We start from the raw sequence: 19,319 nt of genomic DNA, 5'->3' as shown, positions 1-19,319 counted from the left end.
TGATGCCTGCTTATGCCCGGGCAGATGTGACCGCCCGGGACATAAAGAATCAAAAATTCAAGCACCAACCAGCCACAAAAACCTCTGACAAACTGACGGCATTTTCGCACTCAATTACTTTGCATTAGAGACACCAGGGCCGAAAGAGAGAGGGAGAGAGTATCGTCAACGGCAGGGATTTGTGTCGTTCCATTAAAGTTTTATTCACGCAATCGACAAGGAGAAAGGGGGGAAAGGACTCGTTTACGCTTCACCCCGAGCCCCGAGCCCGGAACCCCGAACCCCGCACCCCGAACCTCGAGCCCAACCCAACTTGTCTCGGCTCGGCGGGGCTGGGCGATAATAAAAAACAATTTGCCACCCATTGGGCATTAACGACAACAAACGACAGCAGCACCAGAAGCATCTCCTGGCTTCCCCGTCCTGAACTAGTCGCACAATACGAGTATCAACCCCGTCGATGGCGTGCCTGGTGCAGTTTTGTCACAAATGGCAACATATGGGCGAATGGTCTGAAGTGGAGGAGGATGCCATTCCGCGATACCCCAGCTCCCTGTCGAAGGCGAAGGAGAAGGCGAAGGCTCGTGCAATGCAATAAAATCATTTTGTTCAGTGAGCGAGCGAGCGCTTTCAGCAAGCATCGCATAATTTGCGACATACGTTCGAGTCAATGGCCAGGTCAGAGTTGAAGCTGGCGACCGATCCCGATGGTATTGGATGGGTGTCATGTGTTTGGAAAATAAACCCATTTATCTATTTGGCAGCCAGTGATTTGGGTGAGTGCGGGAGTGTGGACTGTGGGAGTGTGTAAGTGGACCAGGAATTGAAGGGGTTCTCTAGCTTCTTATCTACGAGTACTATCCCATGCCCTTCCCCTACATCGACTTAGTGGGTCACCTACCACAACCACAACTACTACCACTACCAACAATCCAACGTTGAGCAAACTCTACTTCGGCACTATCATATCGGTTGGTAGTTGGGTTGCTCGTCTGCGGATCGGATCGGTGACTTCAAAGCACGTAAATAACTTTACTCTAGATTTAAGAAACGTTTATATGGCAGATAAATCCGAACAGAGGGTCTTTGTGCGTGCTGGCGTGGTATACTCGTGCATATGTACATAGTACTTATGTACATATGATTTTGTTTATGCTACTTTTTCTCAATTGCCCATAATCAGCTACTCGAGGCATAATCAGTGCCACCTTTATATGGCCACTCGACAAGAGCTCAAGCGCTGGAGTGGCTCGTAAGCCCTCGGTCGCCCCCGGTCGCCCTCTGCCCACGTCCAGGTGAGTGTGCCCCGCCCCATTGGGGTCCGGGAGATAGCCCGCGCGTCTGCATCGCTCCGCTTGGGCCATCGCTAGTTGTACAACATTGTTTGACATTTTCAAGCACTCCGGCTCCGGATTCGTTGGAAAATAGATCAGATCAGCAATCGGTGTAAATAATACGGCAAAAAGAACCCGCGTCGAAGCAGATGACGACCGTCCAGCGGCACTTCTTAGATGTCCGGGCAAACAACTAACTGAAGAAGGCCAGAGTCTGAAAAGTCTATGCAGGGTCTACGATTCGATTTTTTCTCCAACCCGAACGATTCTCGAGTGACACTTATCTGCTCGGATCGGCTCCGGAGGAGGTAGGAGGTACGTGTACAGTGTGCACAGACCTTAACTTATCGTCCGTAAGCCCGATAAGCCCGTCGAAGTGGACAGAGACGACCACCAAAACAATAGCGAATATGCATTCCGTGCGCGACCGCTCCGTGCCAGCCACACAACCTTTCGAGCTCATCCCAAATGGCTCAGCACAGTTTTTTGATCGACCTATAGACCTTTCGCTGGCAGATCTGATAGGGTATCAGTCAGAAGGGAGCCAGAAGAACGGAACGGAACCCTAACGGAATTGGCTCTCCTACAGTGGGAGATAAGTTAACTAATCGCGGCTATTATTGTTGAAAATTGACATATCGCGAATTAGATCGCTTTATAATGACACTCCTGCCAGTATGTATGTGTGTGTGTGGAGTATGGAAGTGGATCCCACGTGAATAGCCTCTAAAAATACCCGCAATAACGTAGCTCGTAACTCCCTGAGATTGGCCATATTGTCTACGACTCGATTATCTTTGCCGCAAAAACCCTAGCAGATAATTTAAACTAAAATTAGCTGCTTACCTGATCGCCGCTCGTGACTCACTGGGACGGGATCTGCCCGGCAACATGTTCTACAATTCTACAAGCTCTACAATTACCGCACCTGTCATCAGATTCGTACGAGTACACACGGCTGCCGGTGATGTCTGCAGGGGTAAGTAAGTATTGGCATCGTGGATTTGTACGCACCAGGAAGAGGAGAGCGGATCCAGCCACTCCCAGTCCAGCTGTAGAGGGTATCATTTTGTCGAAATATATGTAGGTACATACACTGCATACGCTCCTACTTGTTGTCGCTTTTGATTTGCGGTTGACTCGACTGGCCAGGAAAACACACACAAAAAGCATAAATCAAAAATCCAGACAATGTTCGGGCATGATTGAAAGGTAAATACTGCATAAATGGAAGCGGGAAGGGAAGGGATCGCAGAGCAGCCCCAGACAAAAGGACTTCTCTGCAGCCCTAGTGCCAGCCCTAGCCACCTGCTGGGACCACCTGTTTAGATATAGCACGGACAAAAGAGCCAGGACCGAGACAATGAGCATAGCGATGTGGAAAATAATCAGTGATAAAATAAAAGCATGAAAGGCATCGCCATCAAAAGGGGTTGCATTTGAGGGTGGACATGACGAGGAGGCGGAGTGGGAGTGGGAGTGGGAGGTGGAGGCTGAGGCAGCATGAAAAGAAAATGTTTGCATTATGCCCCGGATTCATGATAATAGGCCTCATTTATCGCTACAAGGGGGACGGCTTCTGCTTGGCGAGATCTGTCCTGCAAAGGTGGATCGGGAACTGGGGCCAATAAGCCCATGAAAATCACTCCCTTCTTGTCAGGGGGTGGCCCCCCTCACACATATCAGCAGACGAAGCAAGACACTTTTTAGAACACAGTTTCTGTTTCTGTTTCATGTTTTCTCTGGCCTTATCAACTGGTACATTCGGTGGGACTTGTACGTGTACCTTGTAAACGGTGAAGCAAATGCAAACAAAGTGTTGCCGTCTCAATGGGCAATTCTTGTAGCAGGCCGATAACCACTGGAAGAGCACCTCAGCGAAGATACACACGCACATCAGAGTAGAATGCACACGTTGCGTATTTACAGATACTGTGATACCGTGATACTGAGATACTGGGAAACTTAGATACTTAGATACTCAGATACAAACCCAACGGAACCTAATCAACGTTCAAGGTATCGACTGAAATGCTCTTCAAATATTTACACACCCGCAGCAAAGAGCTTCCCCCGGAGCTACTGCCACCGCCACCGCCATCGCCATCGCCACCGCCACCGCTACCGCTACACCAGCTTCAGCTCCAGGTCCCGCTCCGGGTCGATAAGCGGGAGCGGACATGGCCCGCTAATTGCGGAATGATAAAAACAAAAAGCTGCTAACCGTAGCCGTAACCGTAACCGTAACCGTAACGGCAACCACCCCGCCCCACCAGACCATGCAGGAGAGCCGCAGGGCCAGACAGACACGCAAATGTTCTATCAACTTCGTTGGCGTTGGCGTGGCCATTGCCGCTGCCATTTCAAAGATTTCAGCCTCCGAAAAGAGAATTAAATAAAATAAGTATCCCTGTACGTTTTGTTATTGCCAGCATTTTCGACTCGTATTTGCCTAAACCGGCCCCAGAGGAATACCAGTACCCGTACCAGTACCATTCCACGTACCCGTACCCGTACTCGTATCCGTACCAAAGCCTCTTCACGTTGCTAGACAACCCAGGAGCAGGGAGGATAGGATGGTTCTGCGGGTTGTTGGCAGCTTTGAGCATATTACATAAAATAAGAAAAATTATGATTTTCACTTCTAGAAGAGCGGGGGCGAAGGCGAGGGGGGACAACACGGGGAAGACTTGGGGGACGGCACTCGTTGGAGAAGTGGGGCCGAGCGAGGCTGTTGCTTAACTGTCAAAACCGTGTAATTTAATAAAGTTCGCTGCGGGATATTGTTTTTTATGGAAGCCAGCGCAGTGTAGAGACAGCTTTTGCCAGCTGCCAAATGGGGAGTGGCTGCCTGCCATGTGGTGGCGCTCTGGCTGGGGCATGGCCACGGCAGTCTGTGGCTCCTCGAAGTGTGCTGCACAAATACAGAAATTTGGAGTTACATATAGCAGTGCAACATCGCGATGTTGTCTTTTGTGCCTGCCACAGGCACTCCACCTCCACGCCCCCACAGCGCACAGCGCACAGCGCACATAAGTACATCCATATATATATGTACGAATACTGGTATGTGTATGTATGTATGTATTTGCACATACTCGTACATACACCCTATGGGGTGTACGTATTTGGGGGGTGGTGCAATGTTTGTGTATCGTATCCCCCTTGTTTACTCCGAAAAAAGCAAAGCAGCGAAAGCGAAAAAGTTTTTACGTTGAAAAGTACGAGTATCGCAACATTTTCGGTCTGTGGCTACTAGATGGCAATGCCGCAGGGCCGAAGTGCCGAAGTGGAGGCCAGACCCAGGTCTGAGACCTTCTCAAGTGACAAAAATTAAACAAACTTGACTGAAAAGGAACTGGGAGCTCTCTCCCCCATTACGCCCCCGCACTTATCTAGTCACTTTTCGGATGGAGTGGCAGTGGGAGTATAGTATAGGAACCTAAAATTTTTTTGCTCAGGGCGAACTCAACTTGGGAGATTATTCGGTGCAAAAGTTTCAGTCTAGGTAATTTCCGTGGAGTTTCCGGTATTGCACTGAAGCCTCGCAGCTTTGGACAGTTTGGGCATGAAATGATTTTGATCTATTTCTACCGAATTTTTGGCTTCCCAATTCTACGCTAATCCGACTCTAAAAATTCCGTCAGCATATAGTTTCAGTTAACAATTCGAATGGGCCAGTGATCAGTGGTCCAATCAATCGCATCAATATCGAATTCGATTCCCAAAGTCTCGTTGTAATAAAGCATGCATTTATTTTCGATTGGCGAATCAAAATGGTCCAAATAGTTTACATACTGGAAGTAAAAATATCCTTCTTAATAAGCTACTCCTAACGGTTATATTTATATAATAATTTATTATTAGCTTGATGTCATTTTAATTTTAATTAAGTGTTCATCTGCTTGTGTGATATGGTTTTAGAGATCTCTAGATGTGTTCTCTAGCTTTTATCCATTCTGCCAATGCAATGAACACCTGCAGACTTTCTTTCCTCAAAGATACTCAATATACTACTACAATGCAATTATTAATATGAAATTATAGATTAGCATCCGTTTAAGTCGAGTGTAGCTTTTATCGCTTAGAAACACAGCAAAATCGCTATTTCCAGAACTGCAGGCTACACAGGCTGCACCGATGCAGCGGGGACTACAATGTTTTTGATCCGTATTTTGTTTTCCCAAACCAAATTCCAATTTTATTTTATTTAGCATAGAAAAAAATATGTACATAAAAGTAAACAGTGACTGCCAAAACACACACACATGTAAGTATGTATGTTGTGCACATCCCTATTGGGTAAAAAAAAACAAGAAAAGCGAAAAAGAAAACTCTCCCCCCATTCCCACGCCCACACGTTTCCAGCGTCATATGAACGCCCCATTATTTACTTAACATAACTTGAACATTCGCCCTCCCTCGCTCCCTCCCTCCCACCGTCCTCCCAACAAACAGCTTCCGAGCAGACGTAGCAAAAAAACACACACCGAGAAGGAACAAAAATAAAGAATTGACAAAAGTTGGGGCGGAAAAAGGAAACGAAGAAGGAGAAACAGAAAGAGAAAGAGAAAGAGAAAGAGGTGGAGGTGGAGGCGTAAGGAGCGTGGAGTATGCCAAGTTGTACCTGCCAGCCAGAAGTCGGCTAGTCAAAAAGCTGTCGTCGATGCTAAGCGCAGACCCAGATGCCATCAAATATGCAGGAGGACGCAAAGCGTAGAGGCCCTTCTCCGAATTCAGAAAAATGGCGAAAAATGATTTATGTGGACGCCGTGAAGGAAGAAAGTAAGGAGGAAAATATCAGCCAAAAGCCAACAATAACCGGGAAAAATAAGAGAATCAACTGATATGAGTTGAGAACTTGGCTCTGGGTCCGCGCCTCCATGGAAAAGAGGAACGGAGACCGGGGATAGGAAGGGCCCGGCCTCGAACTCGAATGTACCTTCCTTCACGGTAGCAGCGCAGCTTCCATGAGAAATGTCCAAAGTGTTCTCGACCGACAGCGGACTCCAATGGTATTGGGGTCATCCGAGGCATGAGATATGGATGTCCCCTGGGCAAAACCTTTTCTAGGTTGAAAGCCTAAAAGAACTAAAACAGGTACGATACGGGCGAGCTCTCTCCTAACCCCAAGCCCAAGAACCATGAATGTGTTATGGAGAGCTATGGAGTTAGTGCCCGAGAGCACAAGTAGTCGTCACATGCCCTTGCATATACTGTCTCGAATCTGAACAGTCTTCCCAGTTTATCTGATAAAATTTGAGCTCATGTTTAAAACTCGATCAAGCATATAACGGTGAGATAGCATAGCGTGCAGATTTTTGTATCCTTAGAGTATCCAGCCAAAAACCTCCCCGCACAGATGTCCGACAAAAACTTAGCTGCTTTCAACGCATTTCGACGCGACCTGGCCCGCATACAAAAGACCTTCAGCTCGTACACACAAACCGATTTCACGCAAGAGGTTGGGACAAGCACTGATTTCGAGAACGACCCCCACTAAATAGGTGACCCGAAGAATTCGGATAAACACCCAAAATGCTACTGCTCGAGCGAGAGGAACAATGATCCAAGCGAAGGGACGGACGAGACGATACCGGTCCTGGAGATTGCGGCTGAGCCAAGCCACAAGCCAAGTTCCCAGCACTCGTCGTCACGCCCCCAATCCGAAGAGGAGCGAGAGAAAACGAATCACCTCAAGTCGAAGACCCGATGTGCAGCTACTTGCTACATTCAACCGTCCAGTCGTCCCCCAGTCAGCAGCATCGGCAGTGGCCATATCCCGCTGGCCATATCTCGGAGTCCCGAGATGTCTGATGAGCTTTGGACCAGCATCCACGAATTTCCTGCAAGAGATCCATGTGCCCATCGTCCCGATAGCCACTACGTTTCTGATCGGGGCAGTACGCGAGGATCTGCGCCACCTGCTGAAACACAAGATGCGTCTGATCCGTCGCTCGATGGCTGGCGGCAATGCAGAAGTCATCTATGTAATCGCCTACCACTGCATGTAGGACGACGGTCTCGAGTCGAGTTTCAATAGACATTCCAAATTCCCAATGCTATGTCGAGTGTTTGCTTGCTGGTCGTGATCTCGCCTGTTGACATTACGACAAATTATATCAGCTGAGGGCGACAAATGCTGAACCCCTCCTAGAACAGAACCCTCCTGAAGCCCTCCCGGAACGGAGGAAGGAAGAAAGGAAGGAAACAACAAACCAGAAACGGATACGCTTAGGTTGCCTTGGGAGTGGGGTGAGTTGCTTCGCTCACGGGCGGGGGTGCTGGTATTCCCGTTAATAGGAAAGCCACACAAGAACGGCTAACGAAGGACACGCGGCCAACGGTTGAGCGACAAGTGCGACGGGGCTGGCGTCCCGAAATGGGGTGGGTCGGTTGGGTCGTTTGGGTGTTTGCTCAGCGTTAAGTGCACAGGCTCTGCCGAACGTCTCTACAGGCAAGTGGAAATGATAAACATATTTACACAATTTTTGACAGGCCCAAGAGAAAGCCGAACGGGTGAAACAGAACACCCGTGGGTGCAGCCAGTGAGAGTTCGAGTACGCACTTGAAGCGGGGAAGGAAAAGAACCAAACCCAAACTCGATAAATATGTTTATGTGCAAATAACAAAATATTTGTCGATTGCCCGAACCAGTAGGTGGATGGGGTGGGTCCCTAGATGGGGTGGGACAGGACCGGGAACAGGATGGGGTACAAAGAAGCACCGCAAGCGCATAATTCAATTTTTCTGCTCGTTTTTGCACGTCGCCCGGCGCACGTCACTCAACTCCACTGGGACTGGAACTGGGACTAGGACTGGATTGGGACCGGCTGGATACCATACCTCGATGTAGCTCAGCGCGGTTGCAGCACATACATATTAGCGACACGTGGCGGAGGCGAGGCCAGGGGATGTGGCACATGCGGTTTCGGGCACTGCACTGTTATTTATTTGTTTGTAATTACGCGTGTTGCAAAACAAAATCCCGCCGTACTTGAAGTCGGATTCGGCCTCGGGATCGGAGACGTAGACGGAGAAGGAGATGGAGATGGAACCATCAGCTGAGCCTGCTCTTTTCCAGGCCGCCTGCGACACGTGCAGCGAGCGGCTCTCCGGGTTCAGCTGGGAATACGAATACCCTGCGCATTAGGAACAATGCCAGGGACATTTGGAGTTTGTCAACAGTTTCGGCTTTTGGATTTGGTTACAGCTTTTCTCGTTGTCAACGGCGCGTGTCTCTGTCTGTCTCTGAGTCGCCCAGCAATCCACTCCAATCCGCACTCAGTTGTTCAGTCGTCAACTTTGTGGACTGGCTCTTAGCCCGGGGATTGTCAATTGATTTGGCGTGGGATTTTCGATGTTGTGGGTATGTGGGTGAAACGAAATCATAAATGCGACATGAATTGCCAACCCTTGGGTGGAGAGAAACTCTAAGTCCAAGGAGTTGTGAGAAGTCCCTTTGACCGGCAAAACTCAGCCATGATAAATCATCTCTAAAAAGTTTCTCGCAAGCGAAAGAAAAACAGCTTCCATCGTACGCGCCTACTCGTATATTACTGTCCCCTCGGACCATATTTCAAACATCTGAAGGCGAAAAGCCGAGCTGCAAGATAGGGAAGCCCAGGCAGCCGCAACGTTCAGCATCAGCATCCCTAAAAGAGCATTTGAAATGAGCTCCTAAGAGAGGGACGTGGGATGACGATGGCGGTGTCCCACCAGGAAAGCTCTCGTATTTAATTGAAAAACACTTAAGCTGCCTCGGTCTGAAAATGTAAATGTTATGCAAGGCATAAGCCGGAGCAACCGCAAGGCCCCCGCTCACATGAGCCGCTTTCAACGTGGCTCAATCAAAGTGAAGGCCCAGTCCACACCACACCACACCACACCCAAGCCCTGCTGGCTCCTGGCTGCTGCTGTGACCTTTTTGTGGTTCATAAAAACAAAGAGCAGAAAACAAAAACTTTGCATAATTAAAGCCTGCACAGTTCTTAGACAAAGCCCAAATCCTTTCGGACAGAGAGAAGATATGATGGAGACGGCATGACTGGCCAGGGCTTGACTTAACTTACCCTCGAGCGCACGATTCCTTGAAATTAAGGCAAGCACCAGTTCAGGATTTGGGTCATCATGGTCGACAGCCAGATGATTGTGCTGGCTGCCTACCAGGTGCGATGCCTGCGGCGTGGGTGGCAATTGTTGCTGCTGCTGCTGCTGTTGCAGTTGTGGCTGATGGATATGCGGCGAATGTTGCTGATGATTATCCATGGCTGTCAGGTGCTGTGGAAGCTGCTGCTGTGAGTGGTGATGATGTAGCGGCGGCGGCGGCGGTTTCAGGGTTTGCATCATTGCTAAGGCCAAATGCATGCACAGCAATCGACAGTGGTACTGGGTAGGAATTGGCACACGCGTCGTATGAGTTATATTTGACTTTTAGAAATAATCACACAATAATTTTCCTCAATCCAGCCCTTCAGAGGCTTCACTCGCGGCTCGTTCACCGTGAAACGAGGCACCTTTAGCCAACCGCCTGGAGCCAACCGGAGACGCTGTTCGGGATCGCTGTCTGTTCGATAACTGCTGCTGGCACGGGTTTCGCCAGCACACCGCCGTCCCCACGGCTCCGTCGTGGTTTCTTCTTATCGCGGCGGTTTCTTTTCGATTCGATTTGGGTTCTGTTTTTGTGTTCGGTTCGGCTGGGACGTTAGAACGTTCGTGTGCTCTTTTGACTACATACCAGTACATCGGCTCTATCAGTTGAGCAGCGCGGGGCTTGAACGGTGCCGAACAATTTAAATTTACAATTTACGCATCGCAGGATGGAGACACTAGACCAGTCCATCTATTGTTCCTGGACTTTTTACAACTTAGGAATAGCACTAAACATGTTGCTGAAATCGCAAACAGATATATTACAGATATATTCATAAAATCACACATGCGAAAGAAATACACAGCTCGTTACGATTCAGCTTTAATTTGAGTTTAATTTTGTCATATATCTCTGCATATTGTACTATAAACCAACTACACAATCTATGTACATAAGTATGTGAAGGCCTATACGGAAAGACTAAGCTTATTTTGTCCCAATACGTTTAAACTCCCTGTCTATGAGTACATACATATGTATAAGCGAGTACATATCCCCAGTCCTCCTTTCTATACACGGCCACGTCCATGGTATTCTTCCTAGCAAGGAAAAATCGTATTTCCTTGACAATCTCCTAGCGGACAATTTTTTTCGCTGGCCACAAAGTCTGAAAATCTGTGATTGATAAGAAATTTTCCATCCGACTCTAATCTATATTCGTCGGATATTCCCTGACAGGCAGTTATCTTTGTTTCCTTTGGCAATAAATTGCGACGTAAAATTAAACTTAGCTACAAAAGAAGAAGAAAGGGGTATAAAAACCTTAAAACTGAAAAATTACATTGAAGCTATCTTGATTTGAGACGGTCTGGCCAAAGCCCCTATTTGTTGCTGGGAATTCGTCTGTGCACTTTGACACTTAATTTCAGGACATAGTATTCGTTAAAATATTTACATTATATTTTTCATTGGACTCCACTGCAATGCGATGCGATGCGAGAGAAAGACAATTTTTTGCGAGAACAACGACGGCAATGCGATGACGACGACCACGACGAGCACGGCGGAAACGACGGCAAATACGAAACGACAAAATGGCGACGGCACTGTCAATGCTGGGCTAACGGTAAACTTATAACGGCACCAGCGACACGACAGAGCATGGCAACACTGGCTGAGCAGCCAGCGGTCGCCTGCTGCGTTGTTAGCGACGCTTTTTGCTGTTGCTGTTGCTCTTGCTTTTACTGTTGTTTTTTTGTTGTTTCGCTCTTCCTCTATTTGCCGCGCTGCATCTTTATTTATTTTGTTGTGTGCGTGCTTCTTTCTCTGTTGCGCCGCCCTGCTGTGCTCCCGTTTCGGACTATGAGAGTTTTCTTTTCTTTATTTAACTTCTCACGACACTGTTTGGGCCGCTTGCCTTTTGGGTGCGTGCTCCACAAATACATTTACGCTTCTATGCATTTGTGTAGCCGTGTGTGTGTGCGTGTATCAATGTGCATATGTGCATATTATGGATGTACGTCTACCAATTGATCTTAATATGACACAAATGATATGGTTAAATGAACACTTGTACTAGTACCATACGGGGCAGGGCGAGCGGTCCTGCAGAAGAACAATGACAGCGGCGACGGCGACGGCGACGACAACGGCAAAGCCAACAGCGAAGGCGATGACATTTTTATTCTTGTTTTTTGGCCATGCGCATTTCCGTCCCCCTTTCAATTCCACCCAATTCGTGTGGTGATGTGGGGTGGGCTCATTGTAATGAGCATTACAATATTTGTAAAACGTAAAAACTTTAGCCCGAAAACAAAAATGTGTGTTCCCCTAAGAATTATACGCTTCTGCTGCTGCTGCTGATGCTACTGCTCCTTCACTGCTGCAGAGCGACAACGAAGAAAAAAAGAAAAATGATAATTTTGCTAGGGCAACAACAAGAACAACAAGGAAAACCAACGTCGGGCGACACCTTCGTGGCCCCAAAACAACAGTAAACAGCACTTAAAAGTCAAAGGCAGCGACGGCGACGGCGACAGCGACAGCGACGTCGGCAGAACGAACAAATATGAGAAACGAAACTTAACTCGACTCAAAAGTCCAAGTCAATACGCGCGGTCACTGACAACAAAAGCAACAAACGCAACAAAAGCGACAAAACTGCAAAAGCTACAACAACCACTGGGTGGGAGGCCTTCCAGGGGAAAACAAGCGCCGCCCCTTTATATTGAAAGCATTGGAAATCGTTGATAAGCAACAGCAACAATGCACAGACGTGTTTGGACATGCGCAAGAATTACCGCTATCTTATCGTCGGCCCAGCGTCGCCATTAAACAGTCGGCTGGGTTAGAAGGGTGGCGAGTGGGCTGTGAGTGGGCTGCGAGTGGGCGGGTGTGTCTCGCTAGGTGCGTGTGTTAGGTTGTGTGTGTGTGTGTGTGTGGTTGTCTTCTATTTCTAGGGTGAAAGCCGTTCCAGCGCAGGCGCCCTGTCACTTGAACACACACACTGGCAGAAAGAGAGAGACCACTTGCTGTATCTGCAAAAGGTCTGTCTGTCTGAGGCGTCCTGTCCTCCAGCTGCCTGCTCGACTCGTCCCTCTCAGCGCCCACTCCTCTTAGCAGCCAGAGGTCCTGCGTCTGCAAAACGATTTTGTTTTCGAATTTATTTATGAGCCGCTTAGAGCGCGCCAAATACTTTGCCAAACACTTTGAACCCCGAGCCACAGCCCAGCCCGAACCCTGGCACCAGCCCCAGCTCCAGCCTTAGCCCCAATCCCGGTCGGAACACAACAAAAACAAAATGGACACCGGAGGAAGGTCGTTCTAGGGGTTGGGTGGCAAACAGCTGGCTGCTTGTGCACGGGTCGATTGACAAGTTCATATGTCCATCCTGTTGCAGTGCAAATCAATGGCCACAAGAATAGCACAACAAATAAAGAGTATAGACTAGTTATCCGATATAAGATAATACCTTCAAAATCATAGTCATTTGGCTGGAGCTTTAACGCAACGAAACTGAACAAAGTTTCAAAGTTCAATAGGTCGTCCTCAGTTGCCAAATTGGTAAAGATCCATTGATTTTAATTAAGCCAATCAATTTCGCTAAGCGAGCTTTACGTTGTTTCCAATAATTGCGCCAAACCAGGCAACTCGGAAATTATTTCTGAATGTCGTGCCCTTAATTATCAGTCTTTATATTATCCCATTGTGCATATTTTTGTTAGATCGTTTTGCATTGTAAAATAACTTAATTTCGTTTTCATCTGTTATATACCTATTTCACAGACATCATCTATATAACCTCTAGTCTCCGGACTAACGCAAAAGCTGGCATTAATGTACATTTTACATGGAGCTATGAAAAAGCTTACAGCCTTCCTTCTGTTGCATACATCGACAAGAATACAGCATACCCTTGAACTCTGCATGTACCGGGTACAAAAAAATAGGCTAACAACGAAGCTTACAACGCATCGTGACCCTGAAATGGGCTGAATGTCTGATGAAATGAATTCAAAATGCAGTCCGTTGCAATACGGGCCAGTACCGTGTGATCTATCCACACTTTAAGTCTATGCACTTCCGCAGAGGGCCAGCGCTTACAAAATCGACTTTGACTTTCAAATTTTTCAGAGCTTTGTTGTGCAGCAGCAGCGACTCAGGCGTTGGACATCTAATGGAGTTGTTAATGGTTAACCACGTCAAATATTTTGCCAAATGAGCTGGGCCTGGGCTTGGGGCAGTTAATTGCTGCTGACACGATGATATGGAACCGGATTGGGAGAGACACAGTGAGCAGGGCGAGGAAATAGTTGAATAGTTTGATGATGATGACAATGGCTGGCTAGACTGTTGCCTATTGTCTTTATTCAACAATTAAAGTCCATTTCATTAAATTTTTCTTCGACGTTTTTCACTTTTGTCTGCCATGTCTTGACGTCGTCTTCTGTCGCCGCCGTTACATAAACATAAATCTCGGCAATGGGCCAGTCGCACTGGCCAAAACAAAAACTTGCTGCCAGTGCACATTTTCACACATAGCCGGATTTTTATTTTATTAACTACTTTTCGTTCGCTTTTACGGAGCAGCAGCGGCCTACGCGACGCTTGAATTTCGGATCTTATGGAAGCTTGGTTAAAGCGCAGCCAGCTCATTTGTAGACTCGAATGTCAGCGGTGCACAAGCGCGGAACTCAGACAGCGGCTGGCAAACAAACAAACAACCAACAACCATCTCTGAAGATCGTACGTAGACTATCGCTCCCAGCCAGGATCATCCAATCCATTCATCGCAATGGACTTTGACGAGTTTCGCGAATTCGGCCACGCCTCTATTGAGTTTATTATCAACTATCTGAGCGGGATCCGAGAGAGGTGTGTGTTCGTCAGTTTGTGCGGTAGTCTATTGGTGATGTGATGGTTGATAAGAATCCTATTTTCCGTATTCCATAGAGATGTCCTGCCCAGCGTGGCTCCGTATACCGTGATCAACCAGCTGCCCAAGGAAATCCCAGAAAAGCCAGAGCATTGGCGCGAGGTGCTGAAGGACTTAGAGAGCATCATCCTGCCCGGACTGACTCATTGGCAGTCTCCGTATTTCAATGCCTTCTATCCATCTTCCTCGTCGGCAGGATCAATCGTTGGTGAACTACTGATTGCGGGCATTGGAGTCTTGGGCTTTAGTTGGGTAAGTTGGGCTTAGTTGGAATACTGAAAAAACGACTGGAAAAAGAGCTTGCCTCGGGATCAAAATTTATTTTATTCCAATTTGAATTAGTCAGAAATCGAATTAATCGATTCAAAGAACAACGAATATCGACAGCTCCTATCACTCAATATATGAGATAGGAAGATGAAAAGTGCATATGTTAATGCTGTAAGTTAAGAGCGGATCTTTAAACGAGCGGAGCGCCGATTAGGTCCAAAGAGAAGTCCAACAGGCTTTAGTTAAGAGCGCAGACCGAAAGCAAAGAGCGCTAAGATCAGTTGAAGAGAACGGAGCATAGTTGAATTTTGTCGTTGATGAGTACTACCTGATCTCAAAGATCAAAAACGATGGTTGATTAGGAAAACACTTAGGACTTAGAGACTTATAGCGATCTACCTAATTTTAAAATTATAGCCGGACAGGACATACTGCCGTGGGCTTGCTCTCGTTGTCCAATAGATTGAATTTGAATAAGTATGGGGCTGTACACACCCACATATTTTAAATACTTTCACAATTTTGAGTACTCAATCGAACAGATACTCGTGGAGCACTACTGTTGGGCTTCCAGAACACTGAAGACGATGACATTTGGTCTGAAGCAAGTGGAAGAAGTGACAAATGGCGCAAAATCATTTCCAGCGCACTTGGGCAAATTTGCAGAGTCGTATCAAGGCAATTATGTGCACAACTGAAATAAAAAAAAATTAAAACAAGGAAACAATATCGACCGCTTGGTATTGCCTACTCGGTATATATATAGTGAAGATTGACACGATTGGAAATGGATTGCTCAGAATTAGTCCACACTTGAACAAAAATGCACTATCCTGTGGGGTAAAAGTGCTGAATATTTACTGGCAAGGAGAAAGGATTAACGAAACACCTACCTTCCAATCTCCAATAAGTATTAATACTCCAGACAACGAATATAGTACCGCAGTGACACACGTAGCATACAAAAATATATAGAGAAACAACTCTTGCTGTTTATTATCAACTGAAAAAATATGTAATATATGAATATATTTGGTTTTCTCTCAATGACCCAATAATAAATAATCACGTACCATGCATTTCGTATAAAGAGAAGGTGCCCGAACACAAAAAAAGAATACCCCAGACGAAGTTCCATACTGCAAAAAACTGTAAACATAATTCATTGGAGTAATTTTGACAAGATTCACACATTCTGAATAGAAAATATGTTAGTGTTACAATTTTGTTGACTGGAAATTTCACAAAGATCTGTTTGAATACGAATACAAATTTCTCAACGTTCACTACGATCAAAAACTTTCAAAATTCTCTGAGATCTAGGTGCTCATTTTTATCGATAGGCAAAGCCGACCAGAGAGAGAGAGAAAGAGAGCGAGACAATGAAATTGTTTTCTTCTTTCTGACCATAATAGTAATACGATCTGGTTCAGATTCTGCCGTTTTCTCGTATCTTTAAAATTTTGGATGCCACAGATTTGTTTCCTTTGTGGGGGATGAAGGGGACGAGGCGAAGTTTTGAAATATACTTGTAACAGTGACATATCACAGAAGTTGGGATACAAAATGTCGTTGCTCTAGCTCTTATAGTCTCTGAGCACTAGGCGCTCAGAAGGACGGACGGACGGCCGCCTGACGGACTTCATGGGGTCGGAGACGAATTCTTCTGGGCGTTACACACATCCATATTCCGCTCAAATCTAGTATAAAATATAGTATAACATTTTTCAGCATCGAGTATATAAAAAGACCGGAAAAAGTGTTGACTCTGGATGAAAATCTTTATCAAAATTTGTTGTGCTCTTTATAATTTATTATATTATTACAATTTGAATGAGTCAGAAATCGATTTAACGAATTTCGAGACCTCCGATCAATCAATCTATGAGATAGGAAGATGATAAGTGTATATGTAAATGCTGCAATCTAAGAGCGGACCTTTAAAAGAGCGTAGCGCCGATTAGGACAGAAGAGAAGTCCAACAGGCTTCAGTTAAGAGCGCAAACCGAAAGCAAAGAGCACGAAGATCAGTTGAAGAGAGCGGAGCCGATTTGAACGTTGTCGTGGATGAATACTACACCATCTCAAAGATCAAAAACGACGGTTGATAAGGAAAACACATAGCCATCCAAGCAACTCTGAAAGAACTTAGAAACCTATGGCGATCTACCTGATTTTAAGATTATAGCTGAACCAACTTAATGATGATTAAGGGAATCGCCAACTAATTGTTTTTCTATAGTCATGCGCCACGCATTATATGTTCGTCATAGATCCACGATCAGCCCGATTATCGTTCCCTAATCGCCACCCACGATTAGATCAGCACAATGGCACCGTAGCCCTGTGGCAACGGCCCACTGTGGCACGTCTTTCAGAGAAGTCAGGTGCGCTACCTGAGGCAACCGGCTGCACAGTCTATAAAAGCGGCTGGTCATCGTAGTGCGGCTTCATATTGAACATCAGGCTACGTAGTGAAGCATCAGCGGAGATTTTCGTTTTGCCAAGATTAAACAAACCGAAAGCAAAAGGCCAGAACAAACAGAACGTGAAAAGTGCAAATAGAAACCGATACCGACTCAGTCAGAGAGGAGAGGGAGATAGTAACGCAATGGATGCCAAGGAGTTTCGGGAATTTGGCAAAGCGGCAGTCGACTTTGTGGCCGACTATCTGGAGAATATACGCGACCATGAAGTTCTGCCCTCTGTGGAACCTGGATATCTCTTGGATCTCTTGCCCAAAGATATGCCCGAGGAGCCTGAACATTGGACCGAGGTTCTGAGCGACATTAATCGCGTGATCAAGCCAGGCATCACGCACTGGCAGTCGCCCAATATGCACGGCTACTATCCCACCAGCACCTCGTATCCCTCCATTGTGGGTGAAATGCTGGCAAGTGGATTCGGTATCATCGGTTTCAGCTGGGTAGGTCAGAGCCCGCACCGTTGGTGAAAAGTGCGGAGAAATCTCATTGTTTTGGTCAGCTGAATGCTGAATGGGCGCCCATTGTGTGGAGAGTGAAAGTGGGACCGAGAACTCGATAAACTGGTTGTGGCTGCAACAGATCGAAGAGATTGAATTTTAGTCAATCGCGAATTGTCACTTGCTCAAATTATGAAGATGAAACTTTGCCTCGGCCGGACAATGGACTATATTCAGTGTTTGTGTACCCTTAAAGATTGAGTGTGAATTAGAGTATTTACATAGTTATTGTTTACAAATGAATCAGGCCGATTCTTCCATTGTTCCACTCCGATTGATCCATTGAATCATAATCATATTCTTGCTTTGATTGACGCTGGATGGCATTTACATTATCATATTTTCACCACTGACTTCAAGAAACTTTTATCATCTTTCCTAGATTTGCAGTCCCGCCTGCACTGAGCTTGAAGTGGTGGTCATGGACTGGCTGGCCAAGTTCCTGAAGCTACCCGAACACTTCCAGCATGCCAGCGACGGACCTGGCGGTGGTGTGATTCAAGGCTCGGCGAGTGAAGCAGTGCTGGTAGCTGTTCTGGCCGCTCGGGAGCAGGCCGTGATCAGCTGCAAGGAGACGCATCCCGAACTAAGCGAGAGCGAGGTCCGAGGCAAGTTAATCGCCTACTCATCCGACCAGAGCAACAGTTGCATCGAGAAGGCGGGAGTACTGGCGGCCATGCCCATTAAGTTGCTGCCGGCCGACGACGATCTGATCCTGCGTGGTAATACGCTGAGGAAGGCAATCGAAGACGATGTGGCAGCTGGACTGATACCGGTCATATGTATTGCCACCTTGGGCACCACAGGGACGTGCGCCTACGACGACATCGATTCGCTGGCCGATGTCTGTCAAGCCTTGAATGTGTGGCTGCACGTGGATGCAGCATATGCAGGGGGCGGCTTTGCTCTTGAAGAGTGCACGGAACTGCGCAGGGGACTAGATCGCGTGGACTCGCTGAATTTCAACCTGCACAAGTTCATGCTGGTTAATTTTGACTGCTCGGCTATGTGGCTGAAGGACGCAAACAAGGTAGTGGACAGCTTCAATGTAGATCGCATTTACCTGAAGCACAAGCACGAGGGCCAATCTCAGATTCCGGACTTTCGCCACTGGCAGATCCCCCTGGGCCGCCGTTTCCGTGCCCTCAAGGTGTGGATTACTTTCCGCACGCTGGGCGCCGAGGGACTGCGCAGCCATGTGCGTAAGCACATCGCGCTGGCGCAACAATTCGAGGCATTTGTGAGGAACGACTCGCGTTTCGAAATGGTTGCCCCCCAAGCACTGGGATTGGTCTGCTTTCGTCCTAGAGGTGACAATGAACACACCGCTCAGCTTCTTCAGCGACTCATGGAGCGCAAAAAGATCTACATGGTGAAGGCGGAGCATGCTGGACGCCAGTTCCTCAGATTCGCCGTTTGCGGTATGGATGCAAAGCCCTCCGACATTGAGTTTGCCTGGACAGAGATCGAGACGCAGCTAACGGCCCTCCTGGCTGAGAAATCGCTGGCTGCTCGGAAACCTAGCAATGTCTCCGAGCTGACGCAGCACTTTCAGATGCATCTGGCCAGTGATAGCGGGACCCACGAGAAGTCGCAGTGACGGAAATAGCGCCCAATTTATATACAATTGAACTATTTATGTTTAGGATGTCCTTAAGTTGTTTTGTAGATGTTAGAAATAAATTCAATTTAAATCTGAAAAAA

The 19,319-nt window shown here is 47.0% G+C and overlaps 3 protein-coding genes across 5 annotated transcripts in view; 2 read left to right on the top strand and 1 right to left on the bottom strand.

Moving 5' to 3' along the window:
* Window positions 1-11,065, bottom strand: part of LOC6597979 (LIM/homeobox protein Lhx4) — a 26,988-nt gene extending 15,923 nt beyond the window's left edge. The window contains exons 1-2 of the mRNA XM_026987794.1: window positions 10,883-11,065; window positions 9,407-10,106 (exon numbers count right to left, since the gene is read on the bottom strand). Of these exons, the coding sequence (XP_026843595.1) occupies window positions 9,407-9,701 (295 nt within the window). The 5' untranslated portion in view covers window positions 9,702-10,106; window positions 10,883-11,065. The remainder of the gene's footprint in view (window positions 1-9,406; window positions 10,107-10,882) is intronic.
* LOC6597981 (alpha-methyldopa hypersensitive protein) lies at window positions 2,193-19,319 on the top strand. 3 transcript variants are annotated; one of them, XM_026987792.1, is made up of 3 exons: window positions 14,062-14,301; window positions 14,380-14,614; window positions 17,998-19,319. In XM_026987792.1, exons 1-3 carry the CDS (start codon window positions 14,222-14,224, stop codon window positions 19,213-19,215), a joined length of 1,533 nt encoding a protein of 510 aa, XP_026843593.1. In that variant the 5' UTR covers window positions 14,062-14,221; the 3' UTR covers window positions 19,216-19,319. The 3 variants fall into 3 exon arrangements, with proteins under 3 accessions (XP_026843594.1, XP_026843593.1, XP_002023120.2); XM_026987793.1 differs by lacking the exons at window positions 14,062-14,301; window positions 14,380-14,614 and adding an exon at window positions 2,193-2,313; XM_002023084.2 differs by lacking the exons at window positions 14,062-14,301; window positions 14,380-14,614 and adding an exon at window positions 16,983-17,558.
* Window positions 6,611-7,399, top strand: LOC6597980. Its single transcript, XM_002023082.2, has 2 exons — window positions 6,611-6,630; window positions 6,697-7,399. The coding sequence occupies exon 2, from the start codon at window positions 6,697-6,699 to the stop codon at window positions 6,835-6,837; it is 141 nt and encodes a 46-aa protein (XP_002023118.2). The 5' UTR covers window positions 6,611-6,630; the 3' UTR covers window positions 6,838-7,399.

This window comes from Drosophila persimilis, unplaced genomic scaffold (genome assembly GCF_003286085.1).
Source record: "Drosophila persimilis strain 14011-0111.01,24,50 unplaced genomic scaffold, DperRS2 tig00000124-arrow-pilon, whole genome shotgun sequence".
NCBI lineage: Eukaryota > Metazoa > Arthropoda > Insecta > Diptera > Drosophilidae > Drosophila > Drosophila persimilis.
The sequence above is the reverse complement of the archived record's forward strand: the minus strand, read 5'-3'. Positions and strand labels throughout refer to the sequence as shown.